The sequence below is a fragment of the Aquarana catesbeiana genome, linkage group LG06 (assembly GCF_042186555.1).
Source record: "Aquarana catesbeiana isolate 2022-GZ linkage group LG06, ASM4218655v1, whole genome shotgun sequence".
NCBI lineage: Eukaryota > Metazoa > Chordata > Amphibia > Anura > Ranidae > Aquarana > Aquarana catesbeiana.
The window spans coordinates 22319881-22341465 of record NC_133329.1 but is presented as its reverse complement, the minus strand read 5'-3'; the positions used below and the strand labels follow the sequence as shown (position 1 = coordinate 22341465).

General features: G+C 41.0%; 1 protein-coding gene across 1 annotated transcript; it reads right to left on the bottom strand.

Annotated features, from left to right (window-relative positions):
- Window positions 1-14712: 14712 nt before the first annotated feature.
- On the bottom strand, window positions 14713-15654 carry LOC141147521 (olfactory receptor 5V1-like). The gene has a single exon (XM_073634755.1). It carries the CDS (start codon window positions 15652-15654, stop codon window positions 14713-14715), a length of 942 nt encoding a protein of 313 aa, XP_073490856.1.
- Window positions 15655-21585: the final 5931 nt, after the last annotated feature.

The following is a 21585-nucleotide window of genomic DNA, read 5'->3' as shown; positions in this document are numbered from 1 at the left end:
AATAGAGAGAGAAGGACAATAAAACAACAACTATTTTTGGCATCTTTCAAGATCCTGTGTATGTGTTCCCTAGGACTGTGCAGTGCTGTACCATACGCTATTACTCCACTTGTGTGTGGTAGCAATAGAAACATTCACTGATGCACAGAACAGGTTGGTCAGGACAGGAGGGACAATAATATTGGGTGTCACGCCTATATCCACATTTTCCACAGGCACGACATCTTCTTTGGGGTGCTCGTCGGATAGGAGTATCATGGAGGACATCCGAAAAATGCCTCTCATGCAGCCGGCTCACTGCATTTAGATTGTGAAGTTGGGGCACAGCACCATCTGGAAACAGAAGGGCTGTGATGATCGCTTCCTGGAATTTTAGTAAGGATCCAGTTCGTCCTGATGCTTTGTATAGCACATAAGCATTCAGCAGAGCCAATTGGACTAAATACAGTATACAGACACTTATTTATACCAGCATCTGGCTCTATGGAGAATTAAGTACGGCACTATCAACTGGTTGTTGAAGTCCAACCCTCCCTTGTTAAGGTTGCAATCATGGATACAGAGGGGCTTCTCAACAACACCAGTCGCCGTTGCAATTTGAACCATTGTATCTGCGCGAAGGGAGGAGTCGGGAATCTTCAAGCCATTGGGGTAAACCCCGGAGATTAGATAACACAGTGCCACATGCGCCAATTCCACAATCAAAAAGGTGACTAAAAAGTGGCACACTTGTGTAATAATTGTCCACATACATGTGGTACCCCATTTCGAATAAGGGCGACACCAAGTCCCAAACAATCTTGCTAGTGCTCCCTATGTATTCTGGGCAGTTAGGGGGCTCACGTCTTTTCCCTCATAAACCATAAAACTATATGTATAGCCTGTGGCCCTGTCACAGAGCTTATACATTTTGACCCCATATCTGGCACGCTTGCTGGGGAGAAACTGTTTGAAAGATAAGTGGACAGAAAACTTAATCAGGGACTCATCAACACAGACAAATTGATCGGAAATAAACAAGGCTGCAAACTGCTGTTTGAAGTGGTTCACGAGGGGCCGAATTTTATGGAGCCGATCAAATCCAGGGTCATCACGAGGACGACAGAGTTCATTGTTGTTGAAGTGCATAAACCGCAAGACCTGTTCATATCTAGTCCTGGTCATGGAAGCAGAGAAAACGAGCATATGATGAATTGAGTCAGTGGACCAATATCACCGCAACTCACTTTTTTTTCGTTATGCTCATGAGGAGAGATAGGCCCAGAAAGGTCTTAAATTTGGAAACCGTAATAGGTTTCCATTCTCTGGAAAGGCTTCAATGGGGATTAGCGGCAATGAATTGACCAGCATACAAATTGCTTTGGTCCACAATAGATCTATAGAGATCTTCCGTGAAAAACAGTGAATAAAAATCAAGTGACTAAAATCAACTGTTTCCACCTGAATTCCGGGTTGGCCAGTGAATGGGAGAAGTACGGGCACCGCAGAAGTGGGGTGGGCTCCCAATCAGAATTGGCATATGCAGCAGGAAGGACACTATGGCCTCTACAGGCCTGTTTTGCACTTATGGGACTTGCCACGTCACCAAGTGTTACTGCAGTGCTGGTTTGTCTACAACCAGGATGTTCTAGGCCACTGGTGCTTGCCAGTTCACCAGAAGGATGAGCAGCACTAGTACTGGCTCTCTGCTCCATATGAGAGCCCTGTGGTTCTTGTACCTCAACAACAGAAAAACGGGGTCGGATACGCCTGACCTTAGCAGGGACCACTACTTTAGAGCTATCTGTCAGGGTGCTGCTGCTCTCTACTGGTTCGTATACTGAGCCTGAATCTGACAGTGAGGTTTCCCCTTCGCTCTCATCTGTCATGCTCAGCAACGTCTAGGCCTCTTCACTAGTGTACCTCTGTTTGGACATTGTTGCCTCTAAATTTATAGGTACAGCTAGTGTGACTCACAGGCAAAAGAGCACCTGATTGTCAGAGTCTGCTTCAATCGCTACCAAAAAAAAACTGCTATGCCCAGTACACACGGTCGGACTTTGTTCGGACATTCCGACAACAAAATCCTAGGATTTTTTCCGACGGATGTTGGCTCAAACTTGTCTTGCATACACACGGTCACACAAACTTGTCGGAAAATCCGACCGTTCTAAACGCGGTGACGTAAAACACGTACGTCGGGACTATAAACGGGGCAGTGGCCAATAGCTTTCATCTCTTTATTTATTCTGAGCATGCGTGGCACTTTGTCCATCGGATTTGTGAACACACAATCGGAATTTCCGACAACGGATTTTGTTGTCAGAAAATTTTATATCCTGCTCTCAAACTTTGTGTGTCGGAAAATCCAATGGAAAATGTGTGATGGAGCCTACACACGGTCGGAATTTCCGACAACAAGGTCTTATCACACATTTTCCATCGGAAAATCCAACCGTGTGTACGGGGCATTAGCCTTTGCAGGGATTAGATCTGACTCTGCAAATGCTGCATGCTGTTATGTGTGTTGTGTTTTGCAAGTGACAGTGATCTATTGCATACTGCACTTGGATGGGCTGGGCGGAGGGGCTAAACGCAGGTGCTGGCAGGTGCCATGGCTGATCCTGCTAATGCCATGTTTTTGGGAACACTAAAATATTGGGGACACTAATATAGTTCTGATCAGATCAAAGATATTGATTTGTTCAGACACTATACTAGTAAGGGAGGTGTATTGCGCGTGCATAGGTGTTAGTGCTACTGGCACTAATCTGGCACTGCCCAGGATTTATGCTGACCCTAACTGACCCTAAAACCTAATTGATGTCACCCTCTGGGCGATCATGGGGTTAAAACTTTATTAGGTAATATACGGCAGGTACCCTGACGCTATAAAAAACTAACTAGCGTCACCCGTGGCACTAATACAGTGATCACTGATGACAGGGGATGAAAGGGTTAACTAGGGGGCAATCAGGGGGTTAAAATTTTTAGGCAATATATGGGGGTACCCTGATGCTATAAAAGACTGACGGTGAAACTAACCAACTGACTAGCTAACTAGTGTCACCCATGACACTAATATGGCGATCAGAAAATAGATCTGTATACTATACTAGTGACACTGGTGACAGAAGGTGAAAAGGTTAACTGGGGGTGATCTAGGGGTTAAACCTTTATTAGGGGGTTATTGGGGGGTACCCTATACCTAAATGGGCATACTACTAACTGCCCTAACGCTGTTTAGTGTCACCAGTACAGTGATCAGTGAAAAATCTGAAAACTGCACTTGGTGACACTGTGACAGGTAGTGAAGGGATTAAATGCGGGGGCGATCAGGGGGTGATCGGGGGGGTGAAAAGTGTGCCTACGTGTACTTGTGTTAGTGTAGTGCTTGGTGTACTCACAGTAGATGTCCTCCCCTCTTGCTCTGGAACCGAAAAGGGCTCCACAAGGGGAGGTGACATCACTTCCTCTGCCTGTGTTTACATTTCACAGGCAGAGGAGGCATTTCATTTGCCAGCAGGTCCAAGCCAGATCATTGCAATATTTTATGCCACATGGTATTTGTGCAGCGTTCTTTCAAATGCATTTTTTTGGGGGAAAAAGACACTTTCATGAATTTAAAAAAAACTAAACAGTAAAGTTAGCCCAATTTTTATGTATAATGTGAAAGATGATGTAACGCCGAGTAAATACATGTCATGCTTTGAAATTGCCCACACTCATGGCAGGGCGACAAACTACGATAACTAAAACTCTCCATAGACGACGCTTTAAAAAAATGTAGCAGTTACCAGGTTAAAGTTACAAAGGTGATACCTCACATGTGTGATTTGAACACCATTTTTTTTTTGGGGAGCCACTTACGCATGCGTTTTCTTTGCTGTGTGAGCATGCAGGGTGGGGTCACTATAAAAAAAAAATTCTTATTTATTTTATTTGATTTATTTTTTTGTCCCTTTAACCACTTGACGACCGCCTCACGCCGATGTACGTCGGCAAGGCGGCACGGACAGGCAAAATCACGTACAGGGTACGTGATTTGCCTTCCGCGGGTGGGGGGTCCGATCGGACCGAGGCGGTCCCGTTCTGTCCCCCGGCGATCAGAGACGAGGGGGAGGCCATCCGTTCGTGGCCCCCCCTCGCGATCGCCGCCGGCCAATGGGAACACTCCTTTGCTGCTGTATGCTAAACAGCGCAAAGGAAGTGATGTCATCTCCCCTCGGGTCGGTAGTTTCCGTTCCGGCCCGAGGAGAGACGACTTGTGAGTGAGTGCACCAACACACACACACACAGTAGAACATGCCAGGCACACATTACACCCCGATCCCCCCCCCGATCGCCCCCCGATCCCCCCCCTGTCACAAATTGACACCAGCAGTTTTTTTTTTTTTTTTTTCTGATTACTGCTGTGTCAGTTTGTGACAGTTACTGTGTTAGCACAGTTACTGTTACCCCCCTGTAGGTCTAGGGTACCCCCCTAACCCCCTCTAATAAAGTTTTAACCCCTTGATCACCCCCTGTCACCAGTGTCGCTAAGCGATAATTTTTCTGATCGCTGTATTAGTGTCGCTGGTGACGCTAGTTAGTGAGGTAAATATTTAGGTTCGCCGTCAGCGTTTTATAGCGACAGGGACCCCCATATACTACCTAATAAATGTTTTAACCCCTTGATTGCCCCCTAGTTAACCCTTTCACCACTGATCACCATATAACCGTTACGGTTGACGCTGGTTAGTTTTTTTTTTTTTATAGTGTCAGGGCACCCGCCGTTTATTACCGAATAAAGGTTTAGCCCCCCGATCGCCCAGCGGTGATATGCGTCGCCCCAGGCAGCGTCAGATTAGCGCCAGTGCCGCTAACACCCACGCACACAGCATGCGCCTCCCTTAGTGGTATAGTATCTGATCGGATCAATATCTGATCCGATCAGATCTATACTAGCATCCCCAGCAGTTTAGGGTTCCCAAAAACGCAGTGTTAGCGGGATCAGCCCAGATACCTGCTAGCACCTGCGTTTTGCCCCAACGCCCAGCCCACCCAAGTGCAGTATCGATCGATCACTGTCACTTACAAGGCACTAAACGCATAACTGCAGCGTTCGCAGAGTCAGGCCTGATCCCTGCGATTGCTAACAGTTTTTTTGGTAGCATTTTGGTGAACTGGCAAGCACCAGCCCCAGGCAGCGTCAGGTTAGCGCCAGTACCGCTAACACCCACGCACGCACCATACACCTCCCTTAGTGGTATAGTATCTGAACGGATCAATATCTGATCCGATCAGATCTATACTAGCGTCCCCAGCAGTTTAGGGTTCCCAAAAACGCAGTGTTAGCGGGATCAGCCCAGATACCTGCTAGCACCTGCGTTTTGCCCCTCCGTCCGGCCCAGCCCAGCGCACCCAAGTGCAGTATCGATCGATCACTGTCACTTACAGAACACTAAACGCATAACTGCAGCGTTCGCAGAGTCAGGCCTGATCCCTGCGATCGCTAACAGTTTTTTTTGTAGCGTTTTGGTGAACTGGCAAGCACCAGCCCCAGGCAGTGTCAGGTTAGCACCAGTACCGCTAACACCCACGCACGCACCGTACACCTCCCTTAGTGGTATAGTATCTGATCGCATCAATATCTGATCCGATCAGATCTATACTAGCGTCACCAGCAGTTTAGGGTTCCCAAAAACGCAGTGTTAGCGGGATCAGCCCAGATACCTGCTAGCACCTGCATTTTGCCCCTCCGCCCGGCCCAGCCCACCCAAGTGCAGTATCGATTGATCACTGTCACTTACAAAACACTAAACGCATAACTGCAGCGTTCGCAGAGTCAGGCCTGATCCCTGCGATCGCTAACAGTTTTTTGGTAGCGTTTTGGGGAACTGGCAAGCGCCAGTGGCCTAGTACACCCCGGTCATAGTCAAACCAGCACTGCAGTAACACGTGGTGACGTGGCGAGTCCCATAAGTGCAGTTCAAGCTGGTGAGGTGGCAAGCACAAGTAGTGTCCCGCTGCCACCAAAAAGACAAACACAGGCCCGTCGTGCCCATAATGCCCTTCCTGCTGCATTCGCCAATCCTAATTGGGAACCCACCGCTTCTGCAGCGCCCATACTTCCCCCATTCACATCCCCAACCAAATGCAGTCGGCTGCATGAGAGGCATTTTCTTTATGTCCTCCCGAGTACCCCTACCCAGCGAACCCCCCAAAAAAGATGTTGTGTCTGCAGCAAGCGCGGATATAGGCGTGACACCCGCTATTATTGTCCCTCCTGTCTTGACAATCCTGGTCTTTGCATTGGTGAATGTTTTGAACGCTACCATTCACTAGTTGAGTATTAGCGTAGGGTACAGCATTGCACAGACTAGGCACACTTTCACAGGGTCTCCCAAGATGCCATCGCATTTTGAGAGACCCGAACCTGGAACCGGTTACCGTTATAAAAGTTAGTTACAAAAAAAGTGTAAAAAAAAAAAAAAATATGAAATAAAAAAAAAATAGTTGTCGTTTTATTGTTCTCTCTCTCTCTATTCTCTCTCTCTATTGTTCTGCTCTTTTTTACTGTATTCTATTCTGCAATGTTTTATTGTTATTGTTATTGTTATTATGTTTTATCATGTTTGTTTTTCAGGTGTGTAATTATTTATACTTTACTGTTTACTGTGCTTTATTGTTAACCATTGTTAACCATTTTTTTGTCTTCAGGTACGCCATTCACGACTTTGAGTGGTTATACCAGAATGATGCTTGCAGGTTTAGGCTATCATCTTGGTATCATTCTTTTCAGCCAGCGGTCGGCTTTCATGTAAAAGCAATCCTAGTGGCTAATTAGCCTCTAGACTGCCTTTACAAGCCGTGGGAGGGAATGCCCCCCCCACCCCCACCGTCTTCCGTGTTTTTCTCTGGCTCTCCTGTCTCAACAGGGAACCTGAGAATGCAGCTGGTGATTCAGCCAGCTGACCATAGAGCTGATCAGAGACCAGAGTGGCTCCAAACATCTCTATGGCCTAAGAAACTGGAAGCTACGAGTATTTCATGACTTAGATTTCGCCGGATGTAAATAGCGCCATTGGGAAATTGGGGAAGCATTTTATCACACCGATCTTGGTGTGGTCAGATGCTTTGAGGGCAGAGGAGAGATCTAGGGTCTAATAGACCACAATTTTTTCAAAAAAGAGTACCTGTCACTACCTATTGCTATCATAGGGGATATTTACATTCCCCGAGATAACAATAAAAATGATTAAAAAAAAAAAATATGAAAGGAACAGTTTAAAAGTAAGATTAAAAAAGCAAAAAAATAATAAAGAAAAAAAAAAAAAAAAAAAAAAGCACCCCTGTCACCCCCTGCTCTCGCGCTAAGGCGAACGCAAGCGGCGGTCTGGCGTCATATGTAAACAGCAATTGCACCATGCATGTGAGGTATCACCGTGAAGGCCAGATCGAGTGCAGTAATTTTTCCAGTAGACCTCCTCTGTAAATCTAAAGTGGTAACCTGTAAAGGCTTTTGAAGGCTTTTAAACATGTATTTATTTTGTTGCCACTGCACGTTTGTGCACAATTTTAAAGCATGTCATGTTTGGTATCCATGTACTCGGCCTAAGATCATCTTTTTTATTTCATCAAACATTTGGGCAATATAGTGTGTTTTAGTGCATTAAAATTTTAAAAAGTGTGTTTTTTCCCCAAAAAATGCGTTTGAAAAATCGCTGCGCAATTACTGTGTGAAAAAAAAAAATGAAACACCCACCATTTTAATCTGTAGGGCATTTGCTTTAAAAAAATATATAATGTTTGGGGGTTCAAAGTAATTTTTTTGCAAAAAAAAAAAAACTTTTTCATGTAAACAATAAGTGTCAGAAAGGGCTTTGTCTTCAAGTGGTTAGAAGAGTGGGTGATGTGTGACATAAGCTTCTAAATGTTGTGCATAAAATGCCAGGACAGTTCAAAACCCCCCCAAATGACCCCATTTTGGAAAGTAGACACCCCAAGCTATTTGCTGAGAGGCATGTCGAGTCCATGGAATATTTTATATTGCGACACAAGTTGCGGGAAAGAGACAAATTTTTTTTTTTTTTTTTGCACAAAGTTGTCACTAAATGATATATTGCTCAAACATGCCATGGGAATATGTGAAATTACACCCCAAAATACATTCTGCTGCTTCTCCTGAGTACGGGGATACCACATGTGTGAGACTTTTTGGGAGCCTAGCCGCGTACGGGACCCCGAAAACCAAGCACCGCCTTCAGGCTTTCTAAGGGCGTGAATTTTTGATTTCACTCTTCACTGCCTATCACAGTTTCGGAGGCCATGGAATGCCCAGGTGGCACAAAACCCCCCCAAATGACCCCATTTTGGAAAGTAGACACCCCAAGCTATTTGCTGAGAGGTATAGTGAGTATTTTGCAGACCTCACTTTTTGTCACAAAGTTTTGAAAATTGAAAAAAGAAAAAAAAAAAATGTTTTTTCTTGTCTTTCTTCATTTTCAAAAACAAATGAGAGCTGCAAAATACTCACCATGCCTCTCAGCAAATAGCTTGGGGTGTCTACTTTCCAAAATGGGGTCATTTGGGGGGGTTTTATGCCACCTGGGCATTCCATGGCCTCCGAAACTGTGATAGGCAGTAAAGAGTGAAATCAAAAATTTTCACCCTTAGAAATCCTGAAGGCGGTGATTGGTTTTCGGGGTCCCGTACGCGGCTAGGCTCCCAAAAAGTCCCACACATGTGGTATCCCCATACTCAGGAGAAGCAGCTAAATGTATTTTGGGGTGCAATTCCACATATGCCCATGGCCTGTGTGAGCAATATATCATTTAGTGACAACTTTATGAAAAAAAAAAAAAGTGTCACTTTCCCGCAACTTGTGTCAAAATATAAAATATTCCATGGACTCAACATGCCTCTCAGCAAATAGCTTGGGGTGTCTACTTTCCAAAATGGGGTCATTTTGGGGGGTTTTGTGCCACCTGGGCATTCCATGGCCTCCGAAACTGTGATAGGCAGTGAAGAGTGAAAGCAAAAATTTACACCCTTAGAAATCCTGAAGGCGGTGATTGGTTTTCGGGGCCCCGTACGCGGCTAGGCTCCCAAAAAGTCCCACACATGTGGTATCCCCATACTCAGGAGAAGCAGCTGAATGTATTTTGGGGTGCAATTCCACATAGGCCCATGGCCTGTGTGAGCAATATATCATTTAGTGACAACTTTTTGTAAATATTTTTTTTTTTTTTTGTCATTTTTCAATCACTTGGGACAAAAAAAATAAATATTCAATGGGTTCAACATGCCTCTCAGCAATTTCCTTGGGGTGTCTACTTTCCAAAATGGGGTCATTTGTGGGGGTTTTGTACTGCCCTGCCATTTTAGCACCTCAAGAAATTACATAGGCAGTCATAAACTAAAAGCTGTGTAAATTCCAGAAAATGTACCCTAGTTTGTAGACGCTATAACTTTTGCGCAAACCAATAAATATACGCTTATTGACATTTTTTTTACCAAAGACATGTGGCCGAATACATTTTGGCCTAAATGTATGACTAAAATTTAGTTTATTGGATTTTTTTATAACAAAAAGTAGAAAATATCATTTTTTTTCAAAATTTTCGGTCTTTTTCCGTTTATAGCGCAAAAAATAAAAACCGCAGAGGTGATCAAATACCATCAAAAGAAAGCTCTATTTGTGGGAAGAAAAGGACGCAAATTTCGTTTGGGTACAGCATTGCATGACCGCGCAATTAGCAGTTAAAGCGACGCAGTGCCAAATTGGAAAAAGACCTCTGGTCCTTAGGCAGCATAATGGTCCGGGGCTCAAGTGGTTAAAAAAAAAGAGCACTTTTATTGGTGTCACAAGGAATGTAAACATCCCTTGTGACAGTAATAGGCAGTGACAGGTATTCTTTATGGAGAGATCGGGGGGTCTAAAAGACCCCAAATCCCTCCTTTGCACTTAAAAGAATTCAAAAACAGCAATTCTGAATACTGTCATGTTTTTTAAATCGGCGCCATCGGCAGCCGAGTAAACAGGACGTGACGTTGTGACGTCGCTTCCAGGATTTTACGACCCGGTCGGAGCCAAATCTGGCTTTGTTCAGGTCTCAGCCTAGCCGGCTGGTGGCTTGGGGCTCCCGGTGGGACCCCTCCCGCTTCTTTAGGATAACAGCCGAGCGGCTTTTAGTCAAATCAGTTGTTATCACTATAGAGCCAACCGCCCGCTCTAAAAAATAGCCCCTTCAAGCCATGAAAGCAAATTTGCACACAGTCGATGTGAAGGGGTTAAAGCAGACCTTCAGTCATTTTTTCAACTTTCCATCTATTTAATCTTCTGCCCTTGTTGTTTTAACTTTGGGTAACTTATCTGCCAGTAAATACCTAATACAGCCCACTTCCTGTTTCTTGTCTGCTAAAAAGCCTAGGCTATGACATCATTCACAGCTCTCTCTAACTCTCATGAGAGTTTGCCAGGAAGGGAGGGGGTCAATGAGAGCTGCAGAGCTGGAGGTGTGCCTCTGTGTGTCTGTGTAAATCCAGGAAGTGAACAGACAACAGCTTCACCTCCCCACAGTTAAAATGGCTGCAGCCAGATTCTGTGGAGGGAAATTTCTGCAGCATATTTGGCAAGTACAGAATCACAGTATATATAAAATAATATGCTAAGTGGTTGGAGGGAAGCTTCAGAATGGCAAAAAATGTTTTTTATTACAAATTATGTGAGCAGAGTGCAGTTCGTATTTAGTTTAAGACCAGAGCCCTGGTGTGATCTACTCAGTTGAGTGTTCGTCTGGATTTACTACAGTGCCTTGCAAAAGTATTCACCCCCTTGGCATTTTTCGTGTTTTGTTGCCTCACAACCTGGAATTAACATGGATTGTTTGAGGATTTGCATCATTTAATTTACAGAACATGCCCAAAACTTTGAAGATTTTTTTTATTATTGTGAAACAAACAACAAATAACAAAAAAATAACAAATGACAAAATAAGAGAAAAAGTCAATGTGCATAACTATTCACCCCCCTAAAGACAATACTTTGTAGAGCCACATTTTGTGGATATCACAGCTCCAAGTCGCTTTGAATAAGTCTCTATGAGCTTGCCACATCTTACCACTGGGTTTGTTGCCCATTCCTCCTTGCAAAACTGCTCCAGCTCCTTCAAATTGGATGGTTTGCGCTTGTGAACAGCAATCTTTAGGTCTGACCACAGATTTTCTATTGGATTGAGGTCTGGGCTTTGACTCGGCCATTCCAACACATTTACATGTTTCCACCTTAAACCACTCAAGTGTTGCTTTAGCAGTGTGTTTGGGGTCATTGTCCTGCTGGAAGGTGAACCTCCGTCCTAGCCTCAAACACACATAGAGTGTTAAAGGTTTTGCTCAAGAATATCCCTGTATTTAGCACCATCCATCTTTCCCTCAACTCTGACCAGTTTCCCAGTCCCGACTGCTGAAAAACATCCCCACAGCATGACGCTGCCACCACCATGTTTTACTGTGGGGATGGTGTTCTTTGGGTAATGAACACAAATGCCAAAACGAAAATAGTTATCACCACATAATATTTGTGATCAGAATTTGAATTATGGGAAAAATAAAAATGATATATATGATACAGTCTATTCGGAGTCACCCCTGTAACAAAGTTTTATTACAAGTTCATTCAAGTGGAAGTTATTTTGTTTCCAACATTTATGGCAATGCCTCACATGTGTGGTGCGATCGTCCATCTAGTTCAACCAATAAAGAGGAAAAAATATATAATCTTATATACACAATCCTATACCCATAGGTGCTCCAGAGGAAGGCAAAAATCCCAGCAAAGCATGAACCAATTTGCTCCAGCAGGGTAAACAATGCTTTCCTGATCCCCTGATAGGCAATAGGATATTCCCTGTATCAACTGTACCTATAAATGTTAACATTCAGTTATATTATATTAGTTACAGAACCAGAGCAAGCCTATTCCACATTTTCACAGCTCTTACTGTGAAGAAATCTTTCCGTATTTGGAGATTTAATCTTTTTTCCTACAGACATAAAGAGTGCCCCCTTGTCACCTGTGATGACTATGTAAATAACTCAACACCAAGTTTACTATATGGACCGCTTATGTATTTTTTACATGGTGATCATATCCTCCTTATGTATTTATATATGGAGATCATATCCCCCCTTATGTATTTATACATGGAGATCATATCCCCCCATGTATTTATACATGGTGATCATATCCCCCCTTATATATTTATACATGGTGATCATATCCCCCCTTATGTATTTATACATGGTGATCATATCCCCCCTTATATATTTATACATGGATATCATATCCCCCCCTTATGTATTTATACATGGATATCATATCCCCCCCTTATGTATTTATACATGGATATCATATCCCCCCTTATGTATTTATACATGGTGATCATATCCCCCCTTATATATTTATACATGGTGATCATATCCCCCCTTATATATTTATACATGGTGATCATATCCCCCTTATATATTTATACATGGATATCATATCCCCCCTAATCTCCTCTTCTCAAGAGAGAGAATAAATTCAGTTCCTCTAAACATTCCTCATACCTGAGCTCCTCCATGCCTCTTATCAGTTTGGTTGCCCTTTGGTTGCCCTATTTACACTTGTTACCTAAAATGTTTATCATTTGTCACTGTGCCAAATGTTTTTGTGCACTGTACACTGTGACAGATGTTGACGAGACACTAGTACAAATGTTGATGTGCACTGTATACTGTGACAGATGTTGACGAGACACTAGTACAAATGTTGATGTGCACTGTATACTGTGACAGATGTTGACGAGACACTAGTACAAATGTTGATGTGCACTGTGGACAGATGGTGCTTTGTGTACTGGAGTGGGATGGCTGCAGTCTGTGTGATCTGTGTGCAGCTAAACATCAGCTACACAGAGATTACTGTCAGGCTGCAGCATCCCCCCCCACTGAACCGAGCTCAGGAGGAGAGACGATACAGAGGCGCATGCCTCTGTTTACATTGAATGATGGCTGTGATTGGACACAGCCATCACATGATTGGGAAGGCCAATCAGAGAGCCCACATCCTTATCTGTTATGTGTTGTGTCTGAGGAACACAGCCACCATGGGATTGTGCCGCTGCCAAACGTTCTAAATGGCCATACAGGTACCTGTCCCAGCTGGCCATTCACACTTAAAAAATATATTAAATACAAAGCCTTTTGCAGGGTAAAAAATGTCCATTTATTATTTTTTATTAGGAGTCTGTAAAGTAGTATTGCAGAAGATCGTAGGTGCAGTGTCAGGCTCCTGTAGACTCTCAGGGTAGCTATATGGGCAGGCTCTCAGAACTCTCACCTTAAGAGGAGTAAATTCAGGCATCGATGGGTGTCTTTTGGTTAGCGCTGTATGATATAGCGTGATGGTGATCTGGATTTGACATCCGTTGGTGGCTGAATTGTCTTCTCAATTTATGTGAGGATATACCTATTAGAAAAGATTTCCCACCTAGGCTCCACCAGCCCGGTGGGATGGAAGAAGGGGGAGGAAAGAGAAAGAAGCCTCCAATTGTGTAGTATATTGAATGTAGCTGCTTTATTAATGTCTAAAAAGTGGTCTCTTACATTTAAAAACTTTAAAATAGCATTAAACAGAAGGAGCGGCATCTGAGGCACCTCCTTACGTGACTTCCGGTTTACGTCTGCTCTCCGCCATGCCCTACGCGTTACGTCACCGCTTGTGACTTCATCTGGGGAACCGGATTGGTCAGAGAGGGATGTCTCTGACCAATCCAAAAGACACCCATCGATGCCTGAATTTACTCCTCTTAAGGTGAGAGTTCTGAGAGCCTGATAAGACCGGGACTTTCTACATAAATATCTACGTATTTTTCCCACATATTTGATCCCAGCTTATTCACTTTGTCACTTATGAACTTATATTTTGTTATTCATCGAATATCACGTTATTTGCATATTTATTTATTTTGGTGTAATAGTTCTTCTTTTTTACACTATATGTATTAGTCACTTTTCACAGTATAAGGTGATAGATTTGATGCGCAAGATCCCTTCATTTCCACAGTTATTAGAGTGTAATGTGAACACTTTTGATTTTGCTGCAGTCTATATTCGATATCATCACATTAGGTTCATCACTATTTCTCACGTTAGATCATTTTTGCTATTTTGTTGTCACCATTCCATTATTTCTCGCAATAGAGCAAAGGACATTTCCACTTATATGGGCAGGCATTTACTGAATGCAGGGTAAATTAATGAACTACTAGAGCACTCACTAGTGCCCCCATATAATTGAGAATTACAAGCCAACAGCTGCAATGGTTCAGCCACACTAGTTGTATTTTTCTCATTCACAGAACTCTGTGAATGAGTGACGTGTTGGGGGGGGGGGGGGGGGTGTGCTCTAGTTAAATTGTGACAGTGGGTGTTGGGAGAAGATTCCCCTTCTGCCATCACAATGGTGGCTTAGGGGGTGCGGGGACTGCTGATTTAGTAACAAGTTACACCCTGAATACCTGTAACAAGTTATGTAAAGTAAATTATTCCTTTTAATCGGTTCCCAGATTATTTTAACTTCTAGGAAACCATCAGGCAAATCTACTATAGCTGCTGGAACAATTTCTGATGGAAAAAAAAAAAACTTTGGCTAGAGATAAATTTCAAACAAAAATGTGTTATTATCTACAAATGAGGATTTCATTTAAATTAATTTTCTATTGTAGCGGGAATAATCTTCCTAAACACATTGTGAAATGCTGTCCTGATATCTTCGTTCCTCAGACTGTAAATGAGAGGATTGAGGAGAGGAACAATCACTGTGTAAAAGACAGGCACCACTTTGTCACCAGCAAGATGATGACTAGGACTTGGCCGAAAATAATTTATCATAATAGAGAAATAAAATATGAAGACCACTGTCAGGTGAGAGGTACATGTAGAGAAAACTTTACTCCGTTTACCCTTAACTTGCATTTTCAGGACTGTTTTGAATATCGAAACATAGGGAAGGAAGGTCAGTATCAAAGACCCAACTCCAAGGAAAACACCAAGGATAAAGATGAGCAGAATGTTGATGTAGGCACCACTGCAGGAGATCTGAAACAACTGTGGAAGGTCACAGAAGAAACTTTCTATAAAGTTTAATTCACAAAATGTTAACTTCAAGACAAAAAGTGTGTGGATTAAAGAGTTAGCAAAACCAACACACCATACAATGGAGGCCAACTGTATGCACACTTTCCAAGGCATGATTTGAGTGTAATGTAATGGCTGACAAATGGCAGTATATCTATCATAGGACATGGCAGCCAACAGTAAAACCTCAGAAGTGGCAAAGAATATGAAGGAGAAAACTTGTGTTATGCACGCTATCATAGTAATCTGTCTGCACTTGGTGTAAAGGTCTAATAACATCCGTGGAACAGTGACTGAGGAACAACAGAGGTCCAAACTGGCAAGGTTACCAAGGTAGAAATACATAGGTATATGGAGGTGAGTGTCAAAGACTATGAGTGTGATGATTAGAAAATTCCAGATTAATGTCAAAAGGTAGACAAGAAGGAAGAAGATAAAGAGAGGGAGCTGTAGAGCTGGAAGGTCAGATAAGCCCAAGAGAATAAATTCATTAAATATTGTCCTATTTCTCATTGCAACATTTTTAAACAAAATGCTAATTTAAATTAAAAAAATGCATAGATATTAATAACAAATCAGTAAAAACAAATTGCAATAATAAAATGTTAATGTAAATAAAAGAAAATACAAATAAATAAATTACAATTCACTTCTACAACTCATTAGGGAACTTAATTTATGTCAATCTTGAATATCCAATAAAGGATTTCTTTAACACATTCCAAAAATGATAACCACTATTGTATGCAGAAAAATTAAGCCAGATTCTTGTTACTATCAGCAACATGAAAAGATAAAATGTCTCTTGCTGCAGGGTATGTGGATCAGAGTGTAAGGTAGTTGATCATCATGCAAAAGACAGTTTATTCCTGAAAAATTGAAAACATTATACATAAAATAGTTATTTGCATGTCATTGTTCAGAATCCTGTATGGTCAGGACCCCAAATAGGTTAAAAATTGTATTAGAATATGCTAATTGCAAATATAAGACAATTAAAACCCGTGTCAGTGGGCTGCTTATCTTTCCATAAAAGCAAATATGAAATGCAAAAGGAGCTTGGAGCAGGTGGATGAAGTTTAGAAGGAGATGAAATGTCGGTCAGCAGGAGGTGAACTATTGGCAAATGCACCTGTCAATGAATTCTGAATGATCTCTGAAGCATCGCAAACTAATGCTAAATGCAAGTGGAAAACACCCAGAAACACACTGCATGTTCTCATAACAGAAGCCCAAAGCTCATTGACACAAGCCCCAAATCAGTCTGGAGTTTACTATATTTTTTATTTCACACCACAGAGCTAAAGTGACTGCAACAGCTGCCAGAAAGTGAGACGATCCTACAGGAAAATTCCCAAATCATCATCTACAATAGATTTTAAGGAACCTTAAATTGCACTTAAAATGTGCTGTAGAGGTAAAAGTGTTAACTATGCCTTGTACCTTCACAAAGATGTAACCAATAGAAATGCAATCCCTCTGTATTATTATGTATATAAGTAGCTAGTCGGATATATACATATTGTTTTATCAATCATGCAGCTTGTACAGTATTTAAATATTTAAATGAATAATTATTTAAATAACTAATTTCAAAGTAGTATGAAGAGAAGAAAAGAGAAGAGAAGAGAAGAGAAGAGAAGAGAAGAGAAGAGAAGAGAAGAGAAGAGAAGAGAAGAGAAGAGAAGAGAAGAGAAGAGAAGAGAAGAGAAGAGGTTTTAGTAAATCTAAGTATCTAATATAACATGGGCATATTGTTCTATCAATCATACATTTCATATTTAAATATTTACATGACAATATGACATATGACAATTAATTAAAAACAAACTAATTTCAAATATTATCGATTAATATGTTCTATTATTTCAGTCTATCTATCTATCTACTGTCTTCATTTATCTAAACACAGTTGAGGAAATAAAGGGGGTTATTTACGAAAGACAAATCCACTTTGCACTGCAAGTGCACTTGGAAGTGCAGTCGCTCTAAATCTAAGGGGTAGCTCTGAAATGAGGGGAAGCTCTGCTGATTTTATCATCCAATTATGTGCAAGCTAAAATGCTGTTTTTTATTTTCCTTGCATGTCCCCCTCGGATCTACAGCGACTGCACTTGAAAGTGCACTTTCAGTGCAAAGTGGATTTTCCTTTAGTAAATAACCCCCAAAGTATCTTTAATGAGTAGCAAAGCATAATTTTATAATAAAATAAAATCAAATCAAATAAAAGATCTAAGTAAATCTAAATATCTAATATATTATACAGTATACACATTATTTATCAACCATACAGTTCTAAATAAAATATTTAAAAATAATTATTTAAATAACTAATTTCAAAGATTATTGACTGATCTATCTATCTATCTATCTATCTATCTATCTATCTATCTATCTATCTATCTATCTATCTATCTATCTATCTATCTAAACACAGTTTAGGAAATAATGTGTCTTTAATGAGTAGCAAAGCATAATTTTTATGAGAAGAAAAAGGAAAAAGAAAAAAATAGAACCTGTGAAATGCAGGATTGTAAAATATTACATTTTCATTTTTCAGGCTCTTCCCAAACTTTGTCTCTGATACCCTTGTATCAAAAGAGATGGGGAAGAGTCAGTTCAATGGAAGCAGGTCTGCTGTGGAGACGTAATTAAGCAATTATAATAGAAAATATGTGTGATGTGTTGGTCATAATATCATTGTATTACTGTAGCAGCACATGTATATATTTATAATACAAACATTTCCCCTGACATCTTCGGCGCACACATAAGTTAATAATATAATAATCATAATCTAAAACTTATTTTTAATCATTAAAGAAAAATAAGTAACATTTGGATAAATGTATCCTTTAGAGACACACAACTTTGTCCTACTGATAATCAAGTAACTTAGCAATAAAAAAAGTTTTAAATAGAAAGTTTTAAAGTGAGATTTAAAAGTAATAAACAGTAAAGAAATTGGATAGAACAATGCAGAAGTTCATAGAGTTGAGTAATCTAAGGAAACCTTATTCTCCAACTCCCCTCTGTTGAATTTTTTTTATTTTTTTTCATTGTTTTTTATTAGGAGTTAACAATTGACAAGGCACAAAAAAAAACATTGACATCTTTCAGGGTTTGAAGGGTTTTGGCAATTTTTCACATTACATTTGAAATACTAAGAAACTTTTATAGCTTGAATATGTTTACATAATACATATTAGTGAAAGAGTAGTAATTTTCGTTTGGTTAAAGTCCAAGTGGGGGTGAACCTTCCATAGATGGAGAAATAGGAATGAAATGCTTTAAAGTAGAAGCCAGTACAGAAGAAACAAAGAAATTAAAAAAATAATGTAAATAAGAGAGAAAATAGAACTAACATTATCACCATTTTATTTGTTATAAGTCATCATTAATCCGTATACTGAACTAAAATTCAGAGATTTACTGAGAGTTTTCTGGAAATTTGGATACCCATGTTTGCCATCTGACTAAGAATTGGGGAATGGAGTTAGAGGAATGTGCAAACAACTTTTCATAGATATATTGACTTTTAACTCTAGTTATCACATCTGAAAAGTTGGGTGCATTTGAGGTCTTCCATTGTGACGTGATGGTTAAGTGAGCTGCTATAAGCATATGGGTGACCACACATCTATATTGTGTAGGAATATTTTCAATATTTAAGTTTAAAAGAGCTAGTGATGGTTCGGGGGGTGAAAGCACTCCAGTGACAGATGCTATCAGAGAGAACACTGATTTCCAGAAACTTCTCAGGCATTTGCATTACCATATTAAGTGTATTAATGTACACATACACAGTACACAGTAATGTTTGGAGCCGCAATTCCTCCAGCAAACATTAGGTGTGTTCTTGAATATTTGTGATAACTTCACAGCGGTTAAATAGCTCCTGTGTAGGAGTTTCAGGGCTAGATCCCAATGGTTTACCAAATGAGAATGTTTATAGCTAAACTGTATAGCCTTGTTCCATTTAGATAAGGCAAATGTAGCATTAAGGTCCTTTTCCCAGTTTAGCATACTGGATGTCTTTGTGGGAGTGTGGGTGTTTTGTAGGTTTGAATAGAACCAGGAAAGGCCTTTAGGTTTGTGGTATGAAGTAGTCAGGTAATCCCATATGTTGGCCCGTAGAGTGCAGTCTGGGTTGTTAATGTGGTGATAGTGTAGTTGGAGTTTGGTGTAAGAGGTAGCTATTGGGCGGGATGAAATTAAGTCTGTATAAGTGGCATCTTTGTTAAAAGAGTCACGTCGTAGTCTCATATAAGGAATACGGAATTCATATGTTCCTAGTGGAAGGTTCTTATGGATTAGAGGTGTACTTTGAGCATTCTGATTGTGTAACACACTCCATGCAGTTAGTGTGGCATCAATTGAAGAGAATGTTGCGTAAAATAATAGTTTTTGTGTAAGTTTTGCTAGCAAGAGTAAGGATAGGTCTCTATGTGATACTATCACCCATTCCATATGAACTCATAGTTTGTCGGTCTTCTGGTGAAACCACACTTTTGATTGGTCTAGTAAGGCTACGTCATGGTATTTACGTATGTTTGGAAACCCTGCTCCACCCAATCAACATTGTCTGAGTAGGAGAGGAAATGAGAGTTTGGCCATTTTACCTTTTCCGTAGAAACTTTCTAAACATTTTATCTACTGTGGAGAAGAAGGTGTCTGGTAGCCTAATGGGGATGGTACGAAAATAGTAGATTATCTTTGGCAATAGAGTCCTTTTTAGGGCAGCCAATTTCCCAAGCCAAGTGAGTTCATGCGTGGAGATGTGCTCTAGGTCTTGTTTTATTGTATTTTTATAGAGACGGGTAATTATTGTCGTACGTGAGGTCAGTGGGGAATGAAAGGGTAACCCCTAAATATTTAAGGTTCTTTGTAGCCCATTGAAACAGAAATTTTGCTTTTAGAGTATTCGGGGTAGCTGTAGCTAAAAACATAAGCAGAATGGTAGATTTAGTTACATTGAGTTTATAATATGATACAGAGCCGAAAGACTCCAGTATTTATTGTACTCTTGTCAGGGAAGAAACCGGATTTGTCGAAGTTAGTACCACATCATTGGCGAAAAGGCAGATCCTGTGGTCTCTACCAGCTATGCTAATGCCTTTGATGAGATTGTCTGCTCTGATGGTCTCCGCGAGAGGATCCATCACTAAGGAGAAAATCAGGGGAGATAGTGGGCATCCCTGTCGGGTGTCATTTGTGATGTAGAATTTCTTAGACATAGTGTTAGATGTATACACATGTGCAGTTGGCACTGTGTAGAGCGCCGTAAGCCCTGAGAAGATGGGGCCATTGGATCCAAACGTATTAAGTGTTGCTCCTAGGTATGACCAGTGAAGCTGATCAAATACTTTTTCAGCGTCTAGTGTCAGGAACACTGTTGGCACTTTACGGGACTCTACTATTTTGAGCAGATTATACATTCTATGGGTACCATCTGGTGCTTGATGACCCTTCACAAAGCCCATTTGATCATCTGATTTAATTAAGTGGGAGGTTATTTCTGCTAGTCTGGTGGCTAAGATTTTAGCATAGATTTTTAAATTGCTATTTAAAAGTGAGACAGGCCTAAAGTTTTGAGGATTATCTGGTTTCTTACATGGTTGAGGAAGGGCTACTATAACAGCCTGGAGCATCTCCTCAGGAAAGGTAGCGGAGGCAACAGCACCATTGAAGAGTTTTTGTATATATGGCGTTAGTGTAATTTTAAAGGCCTTGTAATATTCAGCAAAGAAGCCGTCTGCTCCTGGTGATTTGTTGGGAGGTATTGAGTGAATGGCTTGTAAGAATTGTTTGTCTGAAATATCAGCAGAATTTAAGGTTTGTAGCATAGTGTTGTCTAAAGTTGGTAGTTTAATTGATTCCCGACAGGCTCATGCAGATTTACTGTGGCACAATGGCTCTCTAGGCCAAAAGCTCATATATATACGGGTTTCTCTTTAAAAACCACCAGAAAGTGCGTGCCCAGCCAGCCACAAGCGCTATCGCGTGCAAGAGAACCCTGCACAGGGATTTGTGTGTGTAAACAAATCCCTGTCCTGTCAGAGGAGAGGCGACAGATCGTGTGTTCCTACTAAGTTAAAAACAATGATCTGTCTCCTCTTCTAGTCAGTCCAATCCTCTCACAGTTAGGACACAGTTAACCCCTTGATCGCCCCCTAGTGTTTACCCCTTCCCTGCCAGTGACATTTACACAGTAATCAGTGCATACTTATAGCACTGATCACTGTATAAATGTCAATGGTCCCAAAAATGTGTCAAAAGTGTCTGTCCCTCGCAATGTCGCAGTACCACTAAAAATCGTAGATAACCAACATTACTAGTAAAAAAAATAAATAAATAAAAATTCCATAAAAATGCCATAAATCTTTCCCATAGTTTGTAGACGCTATAACTTTTGCGCAAACCAATCAATATACGCTTATTGTG

Excerpts from the sequence above, each read along its gene's own strand:
- LOC141147521 (XM_073634755.1), bottom strand. The coding sequence starts at position 15,654 with ATGAGAAATAGGACAATATTTAATGAATTTATTCTCTTGGGCTTATCT.